The sequence below is a fragment of the Anolis sagrei genome, chromosome 2 (assembly GCF_037176765.1).
Source record: "Anolis sagrei isolate rAnoSag1 chromosome 2, rAnoSag1.mat, whole genome shotgun sequence".
NCBI lineage: Eukaryota > Metazoa > Chordata > Lepidosauria > Squamata > Dactyloidae > Anolis > Anolis sagrei.
This window is the reverse complement of record NC_090022.1, coordinates 179,996,769-180,020,171: the sequence shown is the minus strand read 5'-3', so window position 1 is coordinate 180,020,171 and position 23,403 is coordinate 179,996,769. Positions and strand designations below refer to the sequence as shown.

The window sequence follows — 23,403 nt, the reverse complement described above, 5'->3', positions numbered from 1 at the left end:
AAGGTTTCTCAACAGCGTGGTATTTTAAAATTATTTTTGAAAATATACATGATTTTTAAATGGCCAACACTGCCCCAGCATTGATCTTCAGTCTTTAAAAATGAGGTGAAATAAGAAATTATTTTTTTTCCAAAACAATGGCTGTTCAGGTTGATATAACCTTACAGAGAAACTACATTGGCCCTCGTTTCTTTTTTTTAAAAAAAGTGATACCATTATTTTTATAGTTGGCCCTCAACGTTTGCAGGAATTGGGGGTGCTGTTGCCAGTTCCTCATCCCACAGCCAAATTACTGTTCTTTGTGGGGAACTGAGCGTGATCCCCAGAGCCACGTCTCAGCCTTATGCATTGCATCCAGTGGCAAAACCGCTACCACCCATCCTCACCTGTCTCCCAACATCTATTCAGCTGCTATATATCATATATAAACTGCTATATATCATATATAAACTGTGCATTTGCAGTTTCACAATTGTTTTTAAAAATGGCACAGGACAGCAGCAAATAATCACATTTGCAAAAGTTAACCTTGCAAATGGAGAGGGCCAACTTTATTGCATTACATGCCAATTCTCTGGAATCCTTGCTTCAAGTGCTTGTCCTTAAAAACTTAGAGAAGTCCTTAAAAACTTTCTTGCAATATTATTATTATTATTTCTGGAACTGAAGCAACTTACACCTGTGGTTCTGTTTGCAAAGTTCTCTCTCTGCCACCATTATTCCACTTCTCATTTTTCCCCTCATTTTGAATTTCCAGCAAAGGCAGGCAAGGGCACTTACCTTGCTTTGTCAGAATTACATTGATAATCCCTTACCAAATGTTCACATTTTCAGGGTAGCATGTCTATTCCCTATGGCACTCAGATCTTTGCATTGCTTGCAGGCAGGAAAATACCCCAGATTCCCTGTGATGTCCCTTGCTCTCTAATTGGTTTTTTTGCCTGTCTTGAAGGTTGTAATGAAACATAATGCTGTGATTGAGCACTTAAAGCAGAAAAAGACTTTGACTCCTGCTGAACGTGAAGAGAATCAACGGTAAGGGAGATTATCTTGTTATTGGACAGACACAGAGTAGAGCGGGGTGGGGCAGGGGAAATCTTCCATTCATTTCTGCCATCATAGAATATGTACTGAAGTAGGCTTTAACACAGCTACCATTCATAGAAGTTAACTGTGAACATGAATGTGTGTTTTTCAGAGGCAGTTTATCTGTTATGAGGTCTATATCCAGTGACATCTTGCCTCCTAACTGCCGCCTGTTTGCAAGCCTGGCACTAAAAGGGGAAGGTTTTGTCCTCATCTCTTTGAAATAATGTCTTAGTCCATATTTCTGTTTCTCTCCAACAGTTTTTAGCCTGATGTATTTTTCAGTGCCTGAAACACACTACAACTTTAGTCTTGGTTTTTAAGCTATCAGCATAGTTGTCCCTCCATATTAATTTCTTCGTAATAATGTTTTTTGTATTTATTCCCTAGAATGATAGTGTGCAACCAAGTAATGAAATATATCCTGGATAAGATCGATAAGGAGGAGAAGCAGGCAGCTAAGAAACGAAAGCGAGAAGAGAGCGTGGAACAAAAGCGTAGCAAACAGAATGCAACAAAACTCTCAGCTCTGCTTTTCAAACACAAGGAGCAACTTAAAGCTGAAATATTGAAGAAAAGGGCACTTTTGGACAAAGATCTACAAATTGAAGTGCAGGTACAATTCTCATCCTTGTGCATTTGGAGTTTGCTCACGGTTTTTGATTAGACAGCAAACTTCAGTTTACCCATTTATGCATATTTACACACGGTGTGTATTTAAATCCATGCTTACTATGTCTATGTCCTTTGTCGTTTCTACACTTTTTCTCCCTTCACTGGTTTTTCCCTTCAGTCCAGTTGCCTTGATAGACTATTTCATGTGACTGTAATCCTTTTGGGCTATACCATGTTGATTTAACGTAGGGTCCATTCCATGCTTTCTTGCACAAAACATGAAAGCAATTAGGTGAGGGTGTTTCACATTGTTATGACCTTCATCATCCTTTTGGTTAATGTCTTGTGGAGTGCTATCTAATCAATAACAGAATTGAACTCTGATTCCATACAAACTTTGTGTCAGTCTCAAAAACCAGATCATGTATTCTTACTTTCTGCTGAATGAGATTGCCAATAATTTTAAAATTTTGTGGGCTATTTTAGAATGTGCAGTAAAAATGAAATTACTGCAAATAAAGCCCAGATAATGAGAGCCGACAGTGGATTAAATATTCACATTTTCTGTATATATAGGCAATTTTTCCTCTTTGTGTTTTCATGAGATCTACACTCCAGTTGGAAATGCCAAATTGATACGACAATTTTCACATGAAGGGGATGGTGCAGAACTTTATTTCTAAGGAAATGCTAGCATTCTGCTAAATCTGATTCTGTTATCTTTTTGATTGGCAGAAATCAGTTACATTTTTGCTGATGGCAAACTTATGCTGATAATGTACATTCTGTTAAACCAGAAATCTTCATCTTTTGTATAACTTAAATGTCAGTATATGCAGTAGTTTATTCTTTTCCTTTCTGCAAAGCGGATCCCTGATATCTTGATAGAGCCTTGACATTCCTCCGTGGTCCAAGAAATCCCACTTTGGGAGACTCATCAAATCGAAAGGTTCTTTTTAAATCCACATACAACAAAACCGATAAACTTGATGTCATCTTTTTTTAATGTAGAAGTTGCACTTTGAACAGTAAACATTAAAATGGATTTCATTTTAAAGTATCCATGTTACTAACCATTCTGCTTTTACTGTAGGAGGAGTTAAAGAAAGACCTGGCTAAAATAAAGAGAGAAAAAGAAAAGGCACAGGCAGCGGCTGCTGCTGCGGCAGCAGCAGCTGCTGCAATAGCCGCAGCTCCACCTCCGCCGCCGCCACCACCACCACCACCTCCTCCTCCTCCGCCTCCGCCACCATTATTGCCTCCACCACCACCTCCTCCTCCTCCTCCTCCTCCACCACCACCACCACACACTAGTAGTGTTGCATCTCCGACCACAGTCACAACATCTCTTTCATCCCATAAGAGGAAGCGAGAGGAAGAGAAGGAATGTTCATCTTCAAAATCCAAGAAAAAGAAAATGATTTCTACTACCTCAAAGGAAGCCAAGAAGGACACAAAGCTTTACTGTATCTGCAAGACACCTTACGATGAATCAAAGTGAGTAGTGGATGTCACATGGTTGAATCATATATAGCTTAGTTTAGTGCTTAGTTAGTAGAGGCAAATGGAGTTGGCGATAAAATACAGAATTAATGAGAAGTGACTGACAATGTAAGCATTTGGAATTATATTTTGTAAATGCCAGTCTGTTCACTTTTGTGATCCATAAAAACTTATTTGCATGTTTCCATTGTATGATCCGTCTTACATTGCCCATCTTTTATTTTACTTGTTTTCTTTCCTTCGTCTTTTTACCTTTGCTTCAGAAGCAAGGGATTATAGGCCAGTCTTCTCCTTTGGCTATGGCTATATTAAAGATATTGAGGCGGGGAGATTGCCTCTCACAGTAATGTGCTGCTGTACATTTTCAATTCATAAATAAACTATCTTTTAAAAATAGAGTTTTGTCAACTTTTTGGGCACATAATAAAATGAGACAATTCTCCATAATTATGTGGAAAATTGAAATTATTATTTTAAAAAACCAATAGTGGGAACATTGGAGTATTATGGACTGAAAAAAATATAATAGGTTGGAATGGCTTTTCACTTGTAGCTACTTTAGTTTAAGAACCAACGGCGACAAGCTTATGATCGAGAAATCCTTTTAGAGTAACTGTGTTCTATTCACAGAACCCATCTTTACTTTTTAAATAAAACACTTTGGCTGTGAGTGTGATATTAAGGTGGTGTATTCATTTCTGACCCTCAGATTTACTCAAATCCGTAGCATTCATTAATAAACTAATACTTTTAGGAAGCTGTTGTGGCTAGTCCTTGTTTACTGAAGACGTGAGTCTTGAGAAAGTTTGTGGTTTCTTTTAGTGAGAAGCTTTATGCATATTCATGTAAAGTTTTCTGTCTTTGAAAGGTGAGTTTTCTTGGCTTGTGGGTAGGACTAAATACAGATTTCAACATCACTTCTAGCAATATACTTTACTGGACTATAGTGAATCAAGGGCTTCAATAATTAGGAGTTTATTCTCATTAAATGAATTTTAAATGAGTTTTTTAGTGAGACATAAAAAATTGCTACTTCACAAATTGCACTCGGGTTGCTAGTCTGTATTTTGTGCCTTGGAAAAAAACCCTATTGAATTTGATGAGACTTAATTTGAATAGAGCGGTGTAATTGTACTGTCACAAGTGCCCCAAATGTGGCATAACATTGTGATGTATGGAAACTATGTTGTTGCGGTAGTACATTTGATCATATCTAGACTTAGTTATACAGGCAGTTCCCAAGATACAAACAAGATAGGTTGTGTAGGTTTGTTCTTAAGTTAACAGGTATATTTTTAAGTGTAACTCTATCCAAAAAATAGATTGTTTAGCTTTGGATAGAATAGGGAAGGGTTAAAACTCCTGTGGTGTTTATTTTGCTATCTTTGTCCCTGTTCAGAAGATTTCAGCTCACTTTCTGTCCCTGTGATAATTGGATTTTGAAAAAAAATGGTTTGTTGTGGAAACAAAAATTAGTGAGAAAGCTTCAATGGAGACACGTTTTCCCCCATGATAACTCTTTCAGGAGTAAATTTCCCTTCTGAGGGATAGATTTTTCTCACTTCCTGGTGTCTCAACTCCGTTCTTAACTATGAGTCATCTGTTTGTAACTCGGGGACTGCCTGTACTTAAAATAGACTAACTTAAATTGAGTTGTACTTAAGTGCCCTTGATTTCAGTTAATCTTTTAATCTAACCAATTTGAAATCTATGCACTTTAGTTAAAAAAATATTTTTGTTAGCAGATAGTTTAAACTACAAAAAAATCTTCATCTCATAAATCTTTTGTTCATTTTAATGAGACCTGTCTTAAAAGCAGATTTGTATTGGAAATAATAGATTTTAATAAACACGCCTCCAAGGAAGTTCCAAAAGATCAAAAAGCATTCTTTAGTTCATTCATCTATTCTAAGAGAACATGCAAAAAGGTCACATAATTTACAAGGTGGCCAAGCCTTGGGTTAGTGGTGGTTCCTTCTTTTTTTTTTTTTTTTTTTTTGTGAGTGTTTGTGTGTCAGGAGCGACTTGAGAAACTACAAGTCGCTTCTGGTTGGTTTCATTGATGAAGTGGAAGAGAGCTGATGATGTCTGCTGAATGTTGTATACACAGTTAGACCTTGATATCAGCTTAGGTTTGGTTCCAGGACCCTTTGTGAATGCAAGAAACAGGGATCCTCAGGTTCCATTATATACAGTGGCATAATAAAATGGCACCCCTTATATAAAATAGGCAAAATCAACATTTGCTTTCTGAATTTTCTTTTAATGTTTTCAAGCCATGGATGATTGAATCTGTGGATGCAGATTCTGTGGATACCGAAGGCTAACAGTGTATCATAATTATACCCTCTGCTAAAAACATTAAATGAAAATCGTGTTTTGATTGTGCATTAAAAGGAAGTTGGACCAAATGGCCCTTGTGAACTCTTCCAACTCTGTGACTCTATAGTAATGTACATAGTATATTTAAGAAGTTGTTAGTAGGCATGTGCGATCCATGGTTCTAAAGTACTTACAAAACTGGGGGGTGCTGGTGCTTTGTTTCTAAAGTGTTTCTAAAGTTTTGGTGGTGAAAATTTCAGAACTCTAACAAAACTTTCAAAATTTCACCACTGTTCGCTCACCAAATTTCAGAACGTTTGACTTATCCACTGATTTTTGGTTAATTTAAAACTTTTTTAATAATAAAGAAAATCTGTTCTTGGTTTGAAAGTGTTATTTCCTGTTTCATTGTGTGGTCTTTACTCCAGAAACTTTATTTTTGAGGCAGAAACTTTGTTAAATTGGTAGAGACTCAACAAACCAAAATGTGCTATAAGGTGACATCCCCTGCACAAAGACAAGGTTTTTGCAGTGTAAAACTTTTGCCATGTTTTTATGACAGAACAAATTAGGAACTGCCATTTATAACGAAATTTGGAAAGTTTTGTTAGAGTTCTGAAATTTTTACCACCAAAACTTTAGAAACACTTTAGAAACAAAGCACCAGCGTCCCCTAGTTTTGTAAGTACTTTAGAACCATTTAGAACCATGGATCACACATGCCTAGTTGTTAGAAGTATGGTGGGTTCAACAACCTTTAGCCGAAGCCTTGGCTGCAAAGCAGCAGGGAAAGAACTCCATTTGTGCAGTGGGGCTTTCTCCAGCGCATCCTCCCTATTCCCACTCCTGAGCATTAGGGGACTTTTCTCCTTTATCAGAACATTGTAGGATGAGAGTTAGGCAGTTGCGCTGGACAGGAAATGGAAGAGAAACTCCACTATGTCTGCACAGAGTCCACTCATGGTATTCTGGATTCAAATTGTAACACATTGCAATTGAATAATCACTCTTTCGCTTAGTTTTCCTGTAGAAAATTGGCTCATTTAGTATAAACAGTTCGTTATGATTTCAGCAAAACACGTGGAAGAAAAGTGGCAATTTGGCTTGTGGGACATTTGTTTCTTGAAAAATCTCTAGCACAAAGCGTTCTTTAGTAAAGCAAAGAAAAGTGTTGATATGGAATGAGGACCATTGGAAATTTGATTATAAGATACAGGATATTTTTCCTTTTATTTGGGAGGAAACCTAAGGGTTTTGGTGCAGCAGGGTTTTTTTTTTAAATTTAAGAACCCAATGTTAACCTAGTGCACAAGGAAAAATGGAAACTACAAATATTCAAGACAGAGCCTGAGCCCAAGGGGTTTACTTGCCATTAGACTTGAGCCTGGCATTTTAGGTATTGAGCCACACACTTAAGTAGATAGCCTCCCTTTCCCCCTATAATTTTGGTTTTTCATGTTTGAATTTAGATCCCAGTAATGGTAACATTTCAAGTTTACCATTATGAGGGTTCTTGATAGTGTTGCATGGTTTCTTTTTTTACCCTCATGTCTTACCATGCCATAACCGATCAGTCACATAGTGTTGTCTGATAACAAGATGTCTTGAAGGATTGTAGTACGTTTTTCAGTCCAAGGAGTCAAATTCCATTGATTTCAGGCAATTTATTAGACAGAAATGTGAAAGTTACATCCACTTGTCCCCATTTTCTTCATGTCATGTTATACCGATATGTATTATACACATGGCTGGTATGCATGCTCCTTTTAGTGTATCTGTAAGTTCTAGGTGTGTCTGCGCTTTGCTTTGTTTTAAATCGAAGGCCTCCATTTTCAAATCTTAAGAATTGCTACTTCTCAGCAATAGTTTTGAAAATGTAGATCTTTTTCTTTGTCGTTGTGCATTCACAATTGAGACATTTTACAGTGCATATCAATTGACCTATTTTTTTTAACAACCATGTATTGAAATAGGTCATAAAGAATTATTTACATGTCTCATCTTTAGATAGCACGTTTAGGGGAGCAGATAGTTAAGGAAATAAAGACAGATATAATATATATCTATTATTAAAAGTCAGATGAGGAAGTGCCGTGCCATTTGAAATGACAATTACATTGTCATTTTCATTGTAAATACTTTTAGGTTCTATATTGGCTGTGATCTTTGTACTAACTGGTATCATGGAGAATGTGTTGGCATCACAGAAAAGGAGGCTAAGAAAATGGATGTGTACATCTGTAATGAGTGTAAACGGGCACAAGAGGGCAGCAGTGAGGAATTATACTGTATCTGCAGAACACCTTATGATGAGTCACAGTGAGTTCTGACAAGAACCTCTTATTTAATATTTAGGTAGCAAACTGCTCTTGAGTTTGGTAATGTGTTTCTTGAACAAAAAAAATGTTATTCCACATATTTTGTATACAGTGATGTGACTTTTAAAACGTCTCCAAAATGTCTTCACAAATCTTAGGTCACTTGAAATGCAGGGGTTTCTGTTGTCAATCTATATAAATAAAAATGTAATGTTCGTTTGTGGGATTAACAGAACTCAAAAACCACTGGACGAATTGACAGCAAATTTGGACACAAGACACCTAACAACCCAATGTATGTCCTTCACTCAAAAAAAGTGATTTTGTCATTTGGGAGTTGTAGTTGCTGGGATTTATAGTTCACCTACAATCAAAGAGCATTCTGAACACCATCAATGATGGAATTGAACCAAACTTGGCACACAGTTCTCCCATGACCAACAGAAAATACTGGAAGCGTTTGGTGGGCCTTGTCCTTTGGTTTTGGAGTTGTAGTTCACCTACATCCAAAGATCACTGTGGACTCAAACAATGATGGATCTGGACCAAACTCTACAAGAATACTCAATATGCCCAAATGTGAACACAGTGGAGTTTGGAGAAAATAGAAACTTGACATTTGGGAGTTGTAGTTGCTGGGATTTATAGTTCACCTAAAATCACAGAGCATTCTGAACCCCACAAACGATAGAATTGGGCCAAACCTCCCAAACAGAACCCCCATGTGGGCCACAGCAACGCGTGGCAAAGGACGGCTAGTAAAATATAATATTCTAACAGCCTAATTTTACTGTTTAGTTGCAGCAGGTTCCCTACAAAAATGTAATTTTGTGCAGAAGTTGTGATTGTTGTAATAGAATCTGGATGGTATTATATTGCGTTTGATACATTTCAAATTATGCTGTTGGTCCCTGAATGTCAATATGTATTGAAAACAATGTATTGAAAACGTAAACTTATGATAAAAGTTGTATATGTAGATGTGAAACATTTGATTTTGGTTTTTGTTTTAGGGTTTTATTTTTCAGCTTTAAAAATAATGATTTGTGAATATTTCTTTTGTTTGAAACAGAAGATTTTGATAATGGTGACACTGGCAATTTTACTTTATTTTTTATTTTATTTTATTTTATTCTATTTACAGTATTTATATACCGCTTTTCTCACCCCTGGGGGGACTCAAAGCGGTTTACACAGTTGTAAGTTGTAATTTGGTATATGTTTGTAAGGCAAAATTCCATGCCTTACAAACTTATACCAAATTACAGGGGAGTAAAAGTCCTCATGCTGTTTTGTTTCTTTTCAAATGATGGATATTCGCATAAGAACTAAGGATGGGGTAACCATTTTCTTTGGGGTCTTGCAGATTTTATATTGGTTGCGACCGATGTCAGAATTGGTATCATGGACGCTGCGTGGGGATCTTGCAGAGTGAAGCAGATCACATTGATGAGTATGTCTGTCCACAGTGTCAGTCGACTGAGGATGCCATGACAGTACTTAGCCCCTTGACAGATAAAGATTATGAGGGGCTGAAGCGAGTGCTGCGTTCATTACAGGTATGGGAAAGACCTGGGTTGTAGTTGCTTATTTATTTTAGTTCCCCAGCATATTTAAATATGATGGCAAATAAATCTTCTTTGTGATGGAATTGTAAAGTGAAGCCTCACTGAAGGCAGAGCTGGCTTTCTCACAAAACCAAGTTCAGTTAATATTTGGCAACTTCCTATCGAATGACTTTCCTCCATTTTTGAATGACTTTCTTCCATTTGTTCCTGGATTGAGCAACTTTAGTGTGGAATATGGCTCATAAGTGAAGCCTGTTGAAATGGATGATCATATCTTTTTCTTATCAGGCTCACAAAATGGCATGGCCCTTCCTTGAACCAGTAGATCCAAATGATGCACCAGATTATTATGCTGTTATCAAGGAACCTATGGGTAAGTTTGTTCTCAATCACCTTGGATTCATTATCATTAACAAAATATGTGATGCATATGTGCCACCTTTCATTCCTAGGTCAAGATGGCGCTGCATAATAACATGTGTGTATACATGAATGAATGAAAATTTTATTTATAGCCGGCCCTATCTCCCCGAAGGGACTCAGGGCAGCTCACAACAAAATATACAATGGCAAACATTCAGTGCCGACAGTAATACGTAAACAAATCAATAAACAAGTCAAGAACACCTCAGTAAATTATAAACTAACATAAAGGAACAAGACGTAAAATGAGTCCACATATTTATTCACACAATAAATCCTTAAAATATAATTTAATTTTTTTAAAATTAGGCTAAAATTGTTGGGGGGGGGGGGGAGATGGAAAAGTTAACAAGGTGGATGCTACCAGCTAGGTAAGGTGCAAATAGATGTACTTAATCCTCTTCCTCTCCGTAAGCTAAATTGCATAGATGTGTTTTTAATAGCTATTTGAAGGAAGAGGAGGGAGTAGGCCATTTTTAATTCTTTAGGGAGGAAACTCCAGAAGTTGGAAGTGATCATGGGGAAAGCCCTCTCTCCAACTGCACTTGAGACGGAGACAGGATCGGGAGGAAGGCCCCCTTTGCTGACCGCAGCGCTCATGTTGGTTTATATAAGGAGATGCAATCTTTCAAATACTGTGGGCCCAAACAGATTGGGACTTTATAGGTAATAACCAGCACTTTGTATTTAGCTTGGAAGCGGATTTGCAGCCAGTGGAAATGCTGTAACACAAGTATTGTCCGCTCCCTATACAGCGCTCCAGTTAGTGACCTGGAAGGAAGTCCCACTGAATGCAGTGTGTCTTCTTGCTGTCTGGTGTGCAAAGCAATGCCTTCTGTGTAATTTCCCTGTAGAACTGTGATTCTGTTTTTTGAAAATTCATATTTGAATTTCTTTGCAAAAAGAGCCCCTGAGGTAACTTCTTTTACTTACATTAATATATTACATATAATATATTACTCTAACGTTACTATAAAATATAAAAGGGCTGGAAATTTAAAAAAAAAAAAAAGGGCAGCACTTTAAAAACTCTGTAACCGTAGGGTACAAAGTTAAAATGATCAAAAGATCTGGTGGAATGAGAGTTGCTGATAATCTAAAAGGGAGAAAGGCCACCTCTGTAAATGGACCTTTTTCCCCAAAAGGCGATGTACCTAAAGGTGGAGGGAAACCAGAGTAACGGTCCAGAGAGTATAATAAATGATGGACACTCACTTGGGGGAAGACCATCCTTCAGACTAAATACTTATTCAAAATTTAATGGTGGACTAAACCTTCACACCTTCTCAGTATATTGAAAAAATCGTCTCTTCTTTATGATGTTGCTAAATGTACACCAATGTTTCACGATGAGAAGGCTCAAGTTCTAATGTTTGACTAATTATCCTATGTATCAGTAGAGATAGTATGTTCGTGTACTCTTATTCCCAAGCTCATTGAACAGCAGCTGTCTTCCAAATTTGGAATAACATTTAGTCTTTAAAAACCGGGTTTCAATCTGGTTTGTTTGTGGCTCAGAATCAAATATCTTTCTCCCTTCGCTTTGCAGTTGTATCGGAGTGCTGCCCTTGTCAAAGATGGCTTGCATCCCCCCTTTTTTCTTATTTTGGTCTTAAACTTACTGTCTTCCCCTCTCAACACAACTTTATTGATTGTATTTTACCCCTTTTCTCCTTAAGATCAGACCTCTGCTGAGTTTCTGTACTATCAATTCCATAAATGTAGCTCTTTCTTGGAATCTCTTGCCCTTGCTTTTTGCAACATCAGCTATCTTTCCCCGATACTTCTCAAGGTTAACTATTACATGTACATGTGTGTGTGTTTGTGTTTCATTGTTTACTTTTTATGACATCTATAACTTTGTTATTGTCTGATGTATTGTCGAAGGCTTTCATGGCCGGAATCATTGGGTTGTTGTAGGCTTTTTCGGGCTATATGGCTATGTTCTAGAGGCATTCTCTTTGTTATTGTCTGTTTTTCAATGCTTATTTCTTCTTTTCCCAACCTTTTGTGATTATGTACTCTTCTGTTTTTTATAGCAATCAAGAGAGTTACATTTTCCACAATTTGACAATTTCATATTTATTATTATTATTATTATTATTATTATTATTATTATTATTATCCATATTAGAGTAACATCTTTGTTAGGTCAAGTCTGAGCTCCCAAAATAATAGTCAGAATTTGGGAGATTTATAGACACTTAATCAGGAAAGATGGCAGATGAGGAAGAAGTGAGCAGTGTAGGGAGGAGAGATGTGCCTTCAAGTCCTGGAATCTGCATCTGAATACAGTCCTAAAATGGAAAGCAAGCATTCTCACTGGATTCTACCAGCTACTGAGATGGTTTCAGGTTGCAACTGCATCTGTCCAACGAGTTATTAGGATAGAGAAAACAGCAAGGAGAAAGCTTGGTTCTTCCATGTTTGTAGATGTAAAAATCACATTGTTACTCAGAAGCATCTCCTTAGAGGAAATGTTCTTACAAAAAGATTTTTGTGAATGGCAGGGATATGCTCATGGAGGCTGTCCATTCAGGCATAAGAAACTGGTCTGTTTCTTGACAGAATTATTTGTATTTTTATGAGATAAGATGATGTACTTTTTTCCCTCTTGTCTTTTTAGCAGCTTGTCCTTTTCATGCTCAGTGACCACTCTTGGCAGTTTCAAAACTGGGACCTTTTTCACAGCCTTTTTTTGTCTACATTTGTAGACATTTGCATGTGTATTTCAATGCCAGCTAATTGATGCATTTAGACAAGCAAATAGCAATCAGGAACAGATGAGTTGCAAATTTAGCACGCTTATGTACACTGATTGTTTTAAGAAATAAAAAAGTGAAGAAAACAAGGAGAAAATTAAGGATAGAAAATTAAGAATATAATAAAAAAAAGTTCATAGCATTGTAAAACATAACAGCTATTTTAAAAAAACATTTGTATCATCAAGTATTTAGTCATATTTTGTTTTATCCTTATCTGAAAATAGGGAGATATACATAAAATAAGTAAGTTGGAATGTCAGTGAGCTAATTCAATTTTCCTTGGTTTTATAATGTTATGGGAGGTTGTATTTGTTAAAGGCACATTTATAGCAATGGGGCTGCTCTCATGTGACTTGAATATACTTCTTAAATGGCTCAAGTCTCTTCTGCGATACTTGTTTGATGTGATAGACTATTCCAAGGCAGAGTGAAGACATGTGGACTTCTAGGAGATGTTTTGTCGTTTTTTTGCAGCAGCATTGGCCAGCAAGGCCTCTGATGAAGGATAATAGTGACATTCCAATAAAATGTGGATGATCATTCATTTCCCATTTCTGTCTTAAAGCATTCTGTTCATATTTTAGTCAGACATGCGTTTCTTTTCCTCTGAGTTTTGGTATGATTAGTTAGAGGTGACATTATAGGGCTCTTTAAATAATTGAAAGATGTCATGCTAAAGATAGAGCAAGCTAGCTTGGCCAGGCTGGTCCACACCTTGGTTACATCCAAACTGGACTATTGCAATGCACTCTACGTGGGGCTGCCCTTGAAGATGGCTGGAAGTTTGAACTGGCACAACGGGCGGCAGCCAGGCTCCTTACTGGAGCAAACTATAGGGAGCATACAACACCCCTATTAAAACAGCTTCATTGGCTGCCAATAAGTTGCCAAGCCAAATTCAAGGTGCAGGTCATGAGCTATAAAGCCCTAAACGGTTCGGGCCCCGCCTATCTCCACGATCGCATCTCCTTCTGTGATCTTCCAGGGAGGCCCTCCTCTCGGTCCCACTACCGTCTCAAGCGTGGTTGGTGGGGACAAGAGAGAGGGCCTTCTCAGTGGTGGCCCCCCGTCTCTGGAACACCCATTCAAGGGAAATAAGACAGGCGGCCCCATCCCTCCCCTCCTTTCATAAGAGCTTGAAGACCCGGTGGTTTCAACAAGCCTTTGAAAATGACCAGTTCTAACTCAGCCCCACACATTGTCAAATACGGCCTTATTCTTCCTACCAATTACCCAGATTCTTTCCTCTAATCTACCCCAGAATAAACAGCCACAGACCCGTACCTAATATTATTGTTGCCTGCCATAGCATGCACTTAATTCCCGGGGCCCCTAGAATTTTGGGCTTGCTCAAAACTTGGCCTGGCCTTTTAAATTTTTTAATTGCCCTGAACAGGCAGGGTTACTTTTAATATATGTGTGTTATGGTGACAATTTTTATGCTTATATTTTGTTTTGTTAATGTTATGGTTATGTTGTTTTTACTTTGCATGCTTTGTGATGTTACCTGGGAATTGCTCTGAGTCTCCTTGGGGAGATGGAGTTGTGTATAAATAAAGTATTATTATTATTATTATTATTATTATTATTATTATTATTTTGTTCTTGAGACTAGAACACAAGCCGGTTGGATTCAAATGACAGGAATGGAGATTCACCCAAAATATTAGGAATACTTTCTTTACTGTAAGACCTGCTTGACATTGGAATGGTCTGCATTGAAGAGGGGGTGGACTCTCTGTCTTCAAATAGCAGTTGGATGGGCATCTTTGAACAGTGCTTTAGTTGTGTATACCTGTAAGGCAGAGGTTGGAGTAGAAGGCAATTGTGGTCCTTTCCAGATGCTCTGATTCTGTGTTTTCAGACTCAATTGCTGATTGTATGAACTGCTGATGCCTTGTTCTAAATTAACTTTTAATTATTTTGAAGACCTTGCCACCATGGAAGAAAGAATATTGAAGCGTTACTACAAAAAGGTGACTGAGTTTGTGGCCGACATGACCAAAATATTTGATAACTGTCGTTACTACAATCCAAATGACTCACCTTTTTATCAGTGTGCAGAGGTTCTCGAGTCGTTCTTTGTACAGAAACTGAAAGGATTCAAAGCAAGCAGGTATGTAACCATTCTCTTTCATTCATCTTTCTGTTAGCATGGCATCTATTTTAGCACTAGAAACTGCTGGAATTCGTTTGCTGATATCTGGAACTCCATAGATTTTGCTATTAAGAAAAAACTCCAGGCTGATAAATATTTTTATATATATAATTAAAGGTGGGGACTTTGTGAAATAAAATGGCAGTATAAATCAATATTTAAGTGACAGGAAGTTATTCTAGGACAGGTGTCTTCGCGTTCTTTATTGGCTTATGATGACTCCGTGAATGCAGCAATTTTTTAAGGCAAGGAATACTTAAAATCGGTTCTGCCAGTTCCTTCCTCTGAATATGGCCCACCTGGCATTCATTGGTTGTGCCCCATCCAAATACTATCCAGGACTGACACTGCCTCGCTTTCAAGATCAGACAGGATCTGGTGCCTTTAGGTCTATTCACTTATTTACACTATAGCATACGTGTTCAAGAGTCCCATTTAAATTACAGATGTGGCAAGGGTGCAGATAAGATTTTGTAATTGTGGTTTCCAATAAATTTGAGAATTAAGCACCTAGTTAATCATTGCCTTTTTAGGCATTGAAAGCCATAAAGAGTCTCACTCTACCTTGCAGTCTAGCAGATTGTTTGGCATGGGCTGCAGCTGACTTCATTAGATACAATTTATAAAAATGGATGCCATTCTGTAGAAAATGAATGCTTGCTCATCCTTTTGGGCAACAGGATTTTGTGATGGTGTTTTTCTGCAAGAAAGTAACCCAGCAACTTCCTTAGGAATTGCCCTGTGTGTGTGATTCAAGTATGATCAGGAACTTAGTGTCCCTAATATAGACATACCAACTAGATTCCTAGAGGGTGGGTTTCTGGCAGCAAGGTCTGCCTCTGTCCGTCCCAGCTCTTCTTCCCCAGAACAGTCAGTTCTCTGCTTCTAAAATCAAAGGTTGAGAAGGTTCAGAGTCCATTAGTAGAGCCCTACAAACAGCTGCTGCTCTTTCTCCAGATGAAGAAAGGAAAATAAATAATGTGCAGAGAAAGTAGCAGTTCAGCTTGCTCTTTTCTCATATGTAATTTTATTATCGACTTGTATTGTTTGGCTGCAACTTCCATCATTTCTTTGTTTACACCACCCATGGTTTTTTTTCTTTCTTGCAAAGCTGCATTAAATTTAGTCAGATTTATTTAATTGGAGAACAGAATGTTTTGCTTACTCTTTCATTTAATTGTGTAATCAGAGAGAGAGAGAGAGAGAGATGGAGCCCCTGGTGGTGTGGTGGGTTACACCGCTAAGCTGCTGAACTTGCTGATCGAAAGGTCACAGTTTCGAATCCAGGGCACAACATGTTAGCCCCAGCTTCTGCCAACCTAGCAGTTTGAAAACATGCTAGTGTGAATAGATCAATAGGTACTGCTCCGGTGGGAAGATAACAGCGTTCCATGCAGTCATGCTAGCCACATAACCTTGGAGGTGTCTACAGCCAATGCTGGCTCTTCGACTTAGAAATGGAGATGAGCACCAACACCCAGAGTTGGAGACAACTAGATTTAATGTTAGGAGGAAATCTAACCTAATGCACAAGTACTTGTTAGCTAGTTTTAAATTGTGGAGGCAATCATATGCTAAAAGATGTGTTGGAACATTTAAAAAAGGTAAAGGTTGTCCCCTGACATTAAGTCCAGTCCTGTCTGACTCTGGGGTGTGGTGCTCATCTCCATTTCTAAGCTGAAGAGCCGGCGTTGTCCATAGACATCTCCAAGGTCATGTGGCCGGCATGACTGCATGGAGCACCGTTACCTTCCCGCCAGAGCAGTACCTACTGATCTGCTCATATTTGCTTCTGCCAACTGCTAGGTTGGCAGAAGCTAGGGCTGACAGCGGAAGTTCACGCCGCTCCCCGGAATCGAACCTGCGATCTTTCGGTCAACAAGTTCAGCAGCTCAGTGCTTTAACCCACTGCGCCACCGGGGGCTCCCACTGGAACATGTAGTGATCCATTTTGTATTATTGCATCAAAAGTCCAGTAATAATAATGGAAGCTTATGTGGGTAACAACATTAATAACCCACAATTCTATGATGTACCCTATTTTTAGAGGTCTTTATATTGGGAGGAGAGGAGTACATCTTAGAATTTGGGGAACAAAGTGTTTACTTTACTCCACTTATTATATTTCTGGATTGTTGGCTGTTAAGCATCATGTTTGTACGAACCTGAAATCATTTTCATAGTGAAATGTCAGAAAGTGGTTTCTCCATCTAATGTTGGTCTGCAAATCAGGACAGCAGCGTTACTGCATTCTCAACATAGTGGCGTCCCCTTGCTTTGCCCGAGTTCTCTTAAACAAAGGGTGCTGAATTGTTTCCCTTTTCTGCCTTCTGCAGGTCTCATAACAACAAACTGCAGTCAACAGCTTCTTAAACTTCCATATTTTACTCTAATACACAAAGAGCAAGGATTTGGTTGTCTGAAGCTTTTTAAACTGAGAAGCCAGAGGTTTTAGTCAGGGTGGCCTGACAAGTCTTGATGTAAACTGCGTTTTTATCAGTCACATCAGATTATATTCTTGGCTAATTTTGTCCAAAGGACAAAAAAATGATCATCAGACGGCGGCAGCAGCAGCATTTTCTTGTCAAGATCAAATTGTGCCGCGGTGGCCGAAACAGGAAAATGTTTTGTCGAAGGACAAGGGAGGAAGCAAGAAACAGTAAAATGGGGTCACGTTCTAACTCCATGGAAATGCCACATCTGTTCTTCAGTGAAGAAGCTGGTTTTAAGTCCACACAGAGAACTTATGACTGTATTTATTTATTGTCGCAAAAGGACGCTTTTTTATCGCTGCCCTCATTTGTCAGCTAATTTTTTTCTTATAACCCTCACCCACCCACCCACCCACTCCTTTTCCCAGCCCTGGTTATGTGTAACCCATTCTGTATCTTACCATGATTCCTGTAGGTAAAAGTACAAGAGGACCTCTAGATGTCTTTTCTTTCTATGAAAGGAGCTGCTATGTACACATGTGCACAAAACAAACTGGGAATCAACAATGACTTTATCATTCATGGTAGATGAAATCGATTAAGCTTGCATAAAAGTTGGGATAAGTGGTCAGTGGACTACAGACTTTGTTGCCTTGAATATAACAGTACAATGTCATTTACTCAGCGCCGGACTGATGAGTAAAAATCTATTTGAAGGTATCTTGTTTGTAAACATTTGTCAGATTCTAATTTTTTTTCTTTTTTGTATTAAAAAAAATTCAAAATATGGATGTATATGAAACGAAATAAATGGAGATCATTGTTCTCTCCACAGATGTAGGTGTCTTTTGAATGTCCACTAACATGTTTGTACAGTTTTGGAGGTTTGCTCTGAAGCATCAGGGTCCTAAGATAGTGCCGAACAAAGGGGGTGAAAATGGGAAAGGACGGACAAGCCCAGAGCAGGATTCTGCTTGCTTTTTAATGAAATTCAATAAGCATCTACTCTGTGTGCCAGGGTTGTCATTGCCCATTGCTAAATGAGAGAGTAATGAGCAAATGACTGTGTGAGGTTAACACCTTTTAATCTGTGCTTTTTCTACTAGGAAAGGTATATAAAAAGACGAGGCCAACTGAGAGTCTCTGCAGGTTTTTTTAATTGCTCTGTAAACAGCCATGTAAGCTGTTGATGAGAGTTTTGTATGTGCATCATAAGCCAGCAGCAGTTGGTTTCTGTAGCTCTATACCCGTTTGAACTAGATTTTGCACTAATTCACATTTTTGCTCTTCAGTAATCCAGAATTTATCAGATTATGGATAAGCTTTCCTTGGGTTTAACCTCACCCTGCTATGCAAAAACCTTTTTTTCTGTTACTTTCTTAGACACTGCTTTTGACCACAGTTTTCTTAAGTACAGGCTCAGGTGTACAGATATTTTGGGGTTACTCTAAGAAAGCCTATGCTTTTGTACATAGATGCTGCCATTTAACCAATGTGAAATCAAAAGAAAGTTAATTGTTCATTGTCAGGAAGGCATCCATTTATGCTTTTTAGAAAGTAGGAAGGCAAGTATTGGTGTGTTCGGGTGTATTGTCTTAGGACTTCTTAGAAAGAAATGCTACATATTGTATGCATTAACGTTTTTTTAAGAAGGAGAAGTTTTTGACCTTGATCCTAAAAATATTGTCTCTTCACAATATTTCTGTATTATTCATAAATATGGCTAACATTGAAAAACCATGTTGAGAAAAGAACTTTCCTACCCATAGGCAATAGATTACTGTTTTTAAACAAATTGTGACAAACTGAAGAATAACTTTTTTGTACATAATAGGATATTTCATCTTAGATTAATAAAGTAATGTTTTTGGGCATCAGATTTGGTGGAGTTCCTAATGAAACATCAGTTGTTTAGAGTAACATATGTAGCACTTGGCATTGCCATACTGTGCAGAAATTCTTGGGAATTTTTCATATAAATAATTATGAAATGAGGAAAATGCTACTTTCATACACTTTTTACCGAGCCTCATCATTTTTCCTACTGCTTTGTAATATATAAAGACAATTCTTAGCTGTATCAACTATGGTAATTTTTAGTTTTTCGAAAAGTTTTATTTATGAGCCAGTGTAATGTGTGTACATTTTAAATACCACTTCTGTAAAAGGAATAAAGAAAACTATACTTTACTCAGTTTTTTAAACGAAACAATGTGCAGAAAATTTTATTTTTTTTTCTAATTACCTCAGTGCATTATTACAAATTCAGAAAGCTTCTTTGCTTACTAGACATATCTAAGGGGGAGCATGAAGTATCCTGAGCCAACTGAGGTTACTTTTTAACTGCTGCTCCTCAGTCAAACAAGAATCTATGTTCCATGTCTAAACCCTTGTGCTGGCTGAACTGCTGGCCTGAAGGTCTGTGGTTCAAATCCGTGAGACAGGGTGAGCTTCTGTCTGTCAGCTCCAGCTTCTCATGTGGGGACATGAGAGAAGCCTCCCACAGGATGGTAACACATCAGGGCGTCTCCTGGGTAACGTCTCTGCAGACGGCCAATTATCTCACACCAGAAGCAACTTGCAGTATGTTCTCAAGATTTTTAAAAAATGTCTAAACAGAGTTCAAATGCTCATCAGATGTTCTGCGTTTTTTGACGGATTTGTTTGTTTATGAAGACTCAAATTGGAATGCTATTATCTTGGAACAGCTGTAGAAGGTTTGTGTCACTATGTGCAAAATACAACAGTGGATGGATTTTTAGGAATGGCTGTCTGAAAAGTAAGAAAGGCCTTAGTAGTGGTTGCTCTTTTTGAAATGTCCACGAGTAAAAGTACATGTGTTTATGAAACATGGTCAGTGGTGGTAAACCATTACAGATTCTGAGACACATAATTTTGGAATGCATTGCTTACTTTTGATTTCACATCAACAGCAGTTATACATTTTATTTTATTTTAACTAATATAGGTATCTTCATTCACAGGAGGGATCTCCCCCTTGGTTTTATTAATAGAATTTTGCTCTAATTGTTGAATTAATTAGTGACTCAAAATGGTGAGTCATGATTATCCAGAACCCTGACTTACCATTAATGAGTTGTTCAATGCTCATCCTGCTTCCACAACCAGCTAAACAGCAGCCAGGAATTATTTGTTTAGTGTTTATCCAAGCTTATGATATTGACCTGTCGTTTCCTTGCAAGCCAATATCACCAACTAGAACAAGTTCTTGGCCTATGAATCCTAACCATTTTTTGGGAATTGCAAACCATTTCATACAATGGACCAAACAAACTCTTTCCTATTTGTCTTGACTGCTTGCAAAAACAGGTTGAACAGAAGTACACTATGATACAGGTCATTCACACACAAAAAATCTTCATTGTAAATGTGGAACAACAACAAAAAAGTTTTGTAGAATACTGTTTCTTAAGCTGTGGGTCCCAACCCAAAATGGGGTCCCCTAAACCCAATGTTGGGGTCATGAAAAAGTGGTTTCTGAATACCATCTGTGTTTGTTTTACATCTTTACACAAGTCTGTTAGAACAATGTTCAGTGTTTACAGTGGACTCTGCAGGAAATGCTTCAGCTGTACTCCACAAAAAGGAAAATCAGCCTGTTCGGCAAGCCTTGCAAATGCCGATTTATTTCCAGTAGGTGTTTGACTTTTATACATATTTTATATACCTATAGCGGTATAGTTGCATGAAGCCCAAAGGAGTGGATCAACTACAAATTAGGATAAGATAGGATAGATCTAGAGCCACATAAAAAATTCCCAGGCAAGAAGAAGTCGCAGGTGGAAAAAAGTTAATAAGCCCTGGTGTACAATCCTGGTTTATCATTCCATGCAAATACATTGCTGTTTTCCAAACATTGGTAGCATATCAGCTACTACTTGCTATAGTGTCTCAGTAAAAAGACTACCACCATTTTAGACATATTGTGCAAATTACATTTATATATCTGAAGAGAAAAACAATAGATCCCTTTCAAAGGGAAATACAGTGAACTCAAATCTGAATTGCAAATAGTATTTTTAAATATTGTTCAAGTACCAGTATTCAAATACTCAAAAAGTACTGCACCATAGTTGTTAACTATATCATAGTACCTGTATCACCATATTTCATCACATAATAGTTGCACTTACTTTCCTTTTTTCAGAAAAGGGGGGCGTGACTATTATGTGAGTGGGCAGCCTTTTTTTTTGTTCCAATACAGTAACTTTTTAATAAAATGAAGTTGAAAACATCTTTAAAAATTTACAAGAGTATCCAGAAAAACAAATTTATATATTTACACATTTTAATTTTCCATCTTGGAAGATTCTGCACCATTACTGCTTTCATTATCTGATACGCTGTCCTCAACTCTGCTCACGTCATTTTTTTCTTCTTTTCCATCACTCTCCCACAGACCATCATCGGATCCTGCCAGTATTTTAAAAATCTTTTCCCAACAATGTCCTATGTGATGATGCTCTAACTCAGTGGATCTCAACCTGGGGTCCCCAGATGTTTTTAGCCTACATCTCCCAGAAATCCCAGCCAGTTTACGAGCTGTTAGGATTTCTGGGAGTTGAAGGCTAAAACCATCTGGGGACCCCAGGTTGAGAACCACTGCTCTAACTTCTAATGACTCATGTGCACATCAGTTCTAAAGACGAGTGCTTCTTGTCTCCAGCGGGTGTCAATTGGTGATCACTGCTCATAATCCGCTCATTATAAAAATAGTGGGCAAGTGAGTGAGCAAAGTGGCGAGTGGATGCGTGGTTGAGCGAGTGGAAGGAAACGCTAGGCTGTTTACAGCGGAGAAATGGCTTAAATCATGGGTGCAACTATTATGCAAGGAATTGTAAAATAACAAAAACAGGACTTTGAAAAGGGGGGTGTGACTTATGTAACGACGACGTATTATGTGATGAAATACTGTAATCTGGTCAGGGGAGCTAATATCTTTAAATGTTGAGTACATGTCTCCAAAGAAAATTTACTGTTGTTGAAAACATGCAAAGCAGAAATCAAATTGCATAAATGAAGAAGAAATGTACAGGGACACTGCACAACACATGATTCAGGTATTTTCAGAACAGTTGGAAAGAGCCTCCCTTTTGACAAGTTTGTACACCAAAATATTATGAGAGAAATCCAAGGGGATTCAACAAAAGCAATGTATTTAGCCCAGTTTTTCAATTCAGGCTTTCCGTTTCATTCCTAAAGAAGGGGAAAGCTTGTTTTCACCAATCTTCAGTAGATATCATACAAAGTTTAGTATTGGAAGATTCACTCAGTCTACATGGGATGCTATCATCGGCAAAAGGGGATTGAGGTTAAGTTCTGACAGCAGTATTTGTTTGGCAACATGGGATTTCTTTGGATGCTGCAGAGGAAACATCCACAGTCATATGGATTACATCCCTCGTGCAGCCGCATCACAGGCTGGAATTCAAAACGCTTTTTCAACCATGCCCATTGACTTCTCAGTTATCTTGCCAACTAACAAAATTTAGTATAATTACTCTTGTAAATCTAATGTTAATTTTGTAGCTTGTAGGAACTTAAATGTATATACCAAATCAAGATCTCGAATCCAACCAAAATATTTTCTAAAACCTGTCTTGGTTATTCATTTAAGGCTATTAAAGTCTCTTTGCCAAGTGACATACTTTATGATGATGTTGGTTTCCCCTGGAAAGCAAGATTATGAAAAAAACAGAGCTGTTACAACAGCCAATCCTCTGCACATAATGGAAGACTCTACTATCCCTGGCATTCAGATCTGAGTTAAATATAGGACATAATCCAGAGAAATAAATGTGGGGAAGAGTTGTATGCAAGCTGCCCTCCCATCCTCCTACTCCTCATCTTGGGCCAAGCGACTGCCAGGAAGTGCCCCTTTTGACAAAATGCCTTCATTCAAAGTATCTTGGAAAATGTTCAATTCTGACATCTTCATTGCAAATGTGCCATTTCTCCACATCGGTCACAACTCCCTTCCTTCCCTTAGAACATATGTGAAGCTATTAGATTCCACAAAAGCTCTAGCAGAGATGTTCCTGAATAATGTGCCGCCACTAATTTTATAGGCTTGATACAAGATTCCAGCCATGGCTTGCATCCGAGTGTTTTTAACAGATTTTCAAATGGCAAGGCATGCTAATGAATTCTTCTATTCCCTCTCCATGTCTCATTAAGCAAACTCTCTATGGC

At 37.9% G+C, this 23,403-nt stretch overlaps 1 protein-coding gene across 7 annotated transcripts in view; it reads left to right on the top strand.

The window, feature by feature from the left end:
- BPTF (bromodomain PHD finger transcription factor) overlaps positions 1 to 18,020 on the top strand; it is a 73,369-nt gene extending 55,349 nt beyond the window's left edge. For 5 of the 7 annotated variants that reach the window (XM_067464215.1, XM_067464219.1, XM_067464216.1 and 2 more), the window contains 8 exons: positions 953 to 1,035; positions 1,477 to 1,702; positions 2,795 to 3,198; positions 7,672 to 7,845; positions 9,211 to 9,403; positions 9,701 to 9,785; positions 14,530 to 14,716; positions 17,095 to 18,020. In XM_067464215.1, coding sequence (XP_067320316.1) covers positions 953 to 1,035; positions 1,477 to 1,702; positions 2,795 to 3,198; positions 7,672 to 7,845; positions 9,211 to 9,403; positions 9,701 to 9,785; positions 14,530 to 14,716; positions 17,095 to 17,131 — 1,389 coding nt within the window. In that variant the 3' untranslated portion in view covers positions 17,132 to 18,020. The remainder of the gene's footprint in view (positions 1 to 952; positions 1,036 to 1,476; positions 1,703 to 2,794; positions 3,199 to 7,671; positions 7,846 to 9,210; positions 9,404 to 9,700; positions 9,786 to 14,529; positions 14,717 to 17,094) is intronic. The other 2 variants (XM_067464220.1, XM_067464218.1) reach the window with 1 other exon arrangement.
- Positions 18,021 to 23,403: the final 5,383 nt, after the last annotated feature.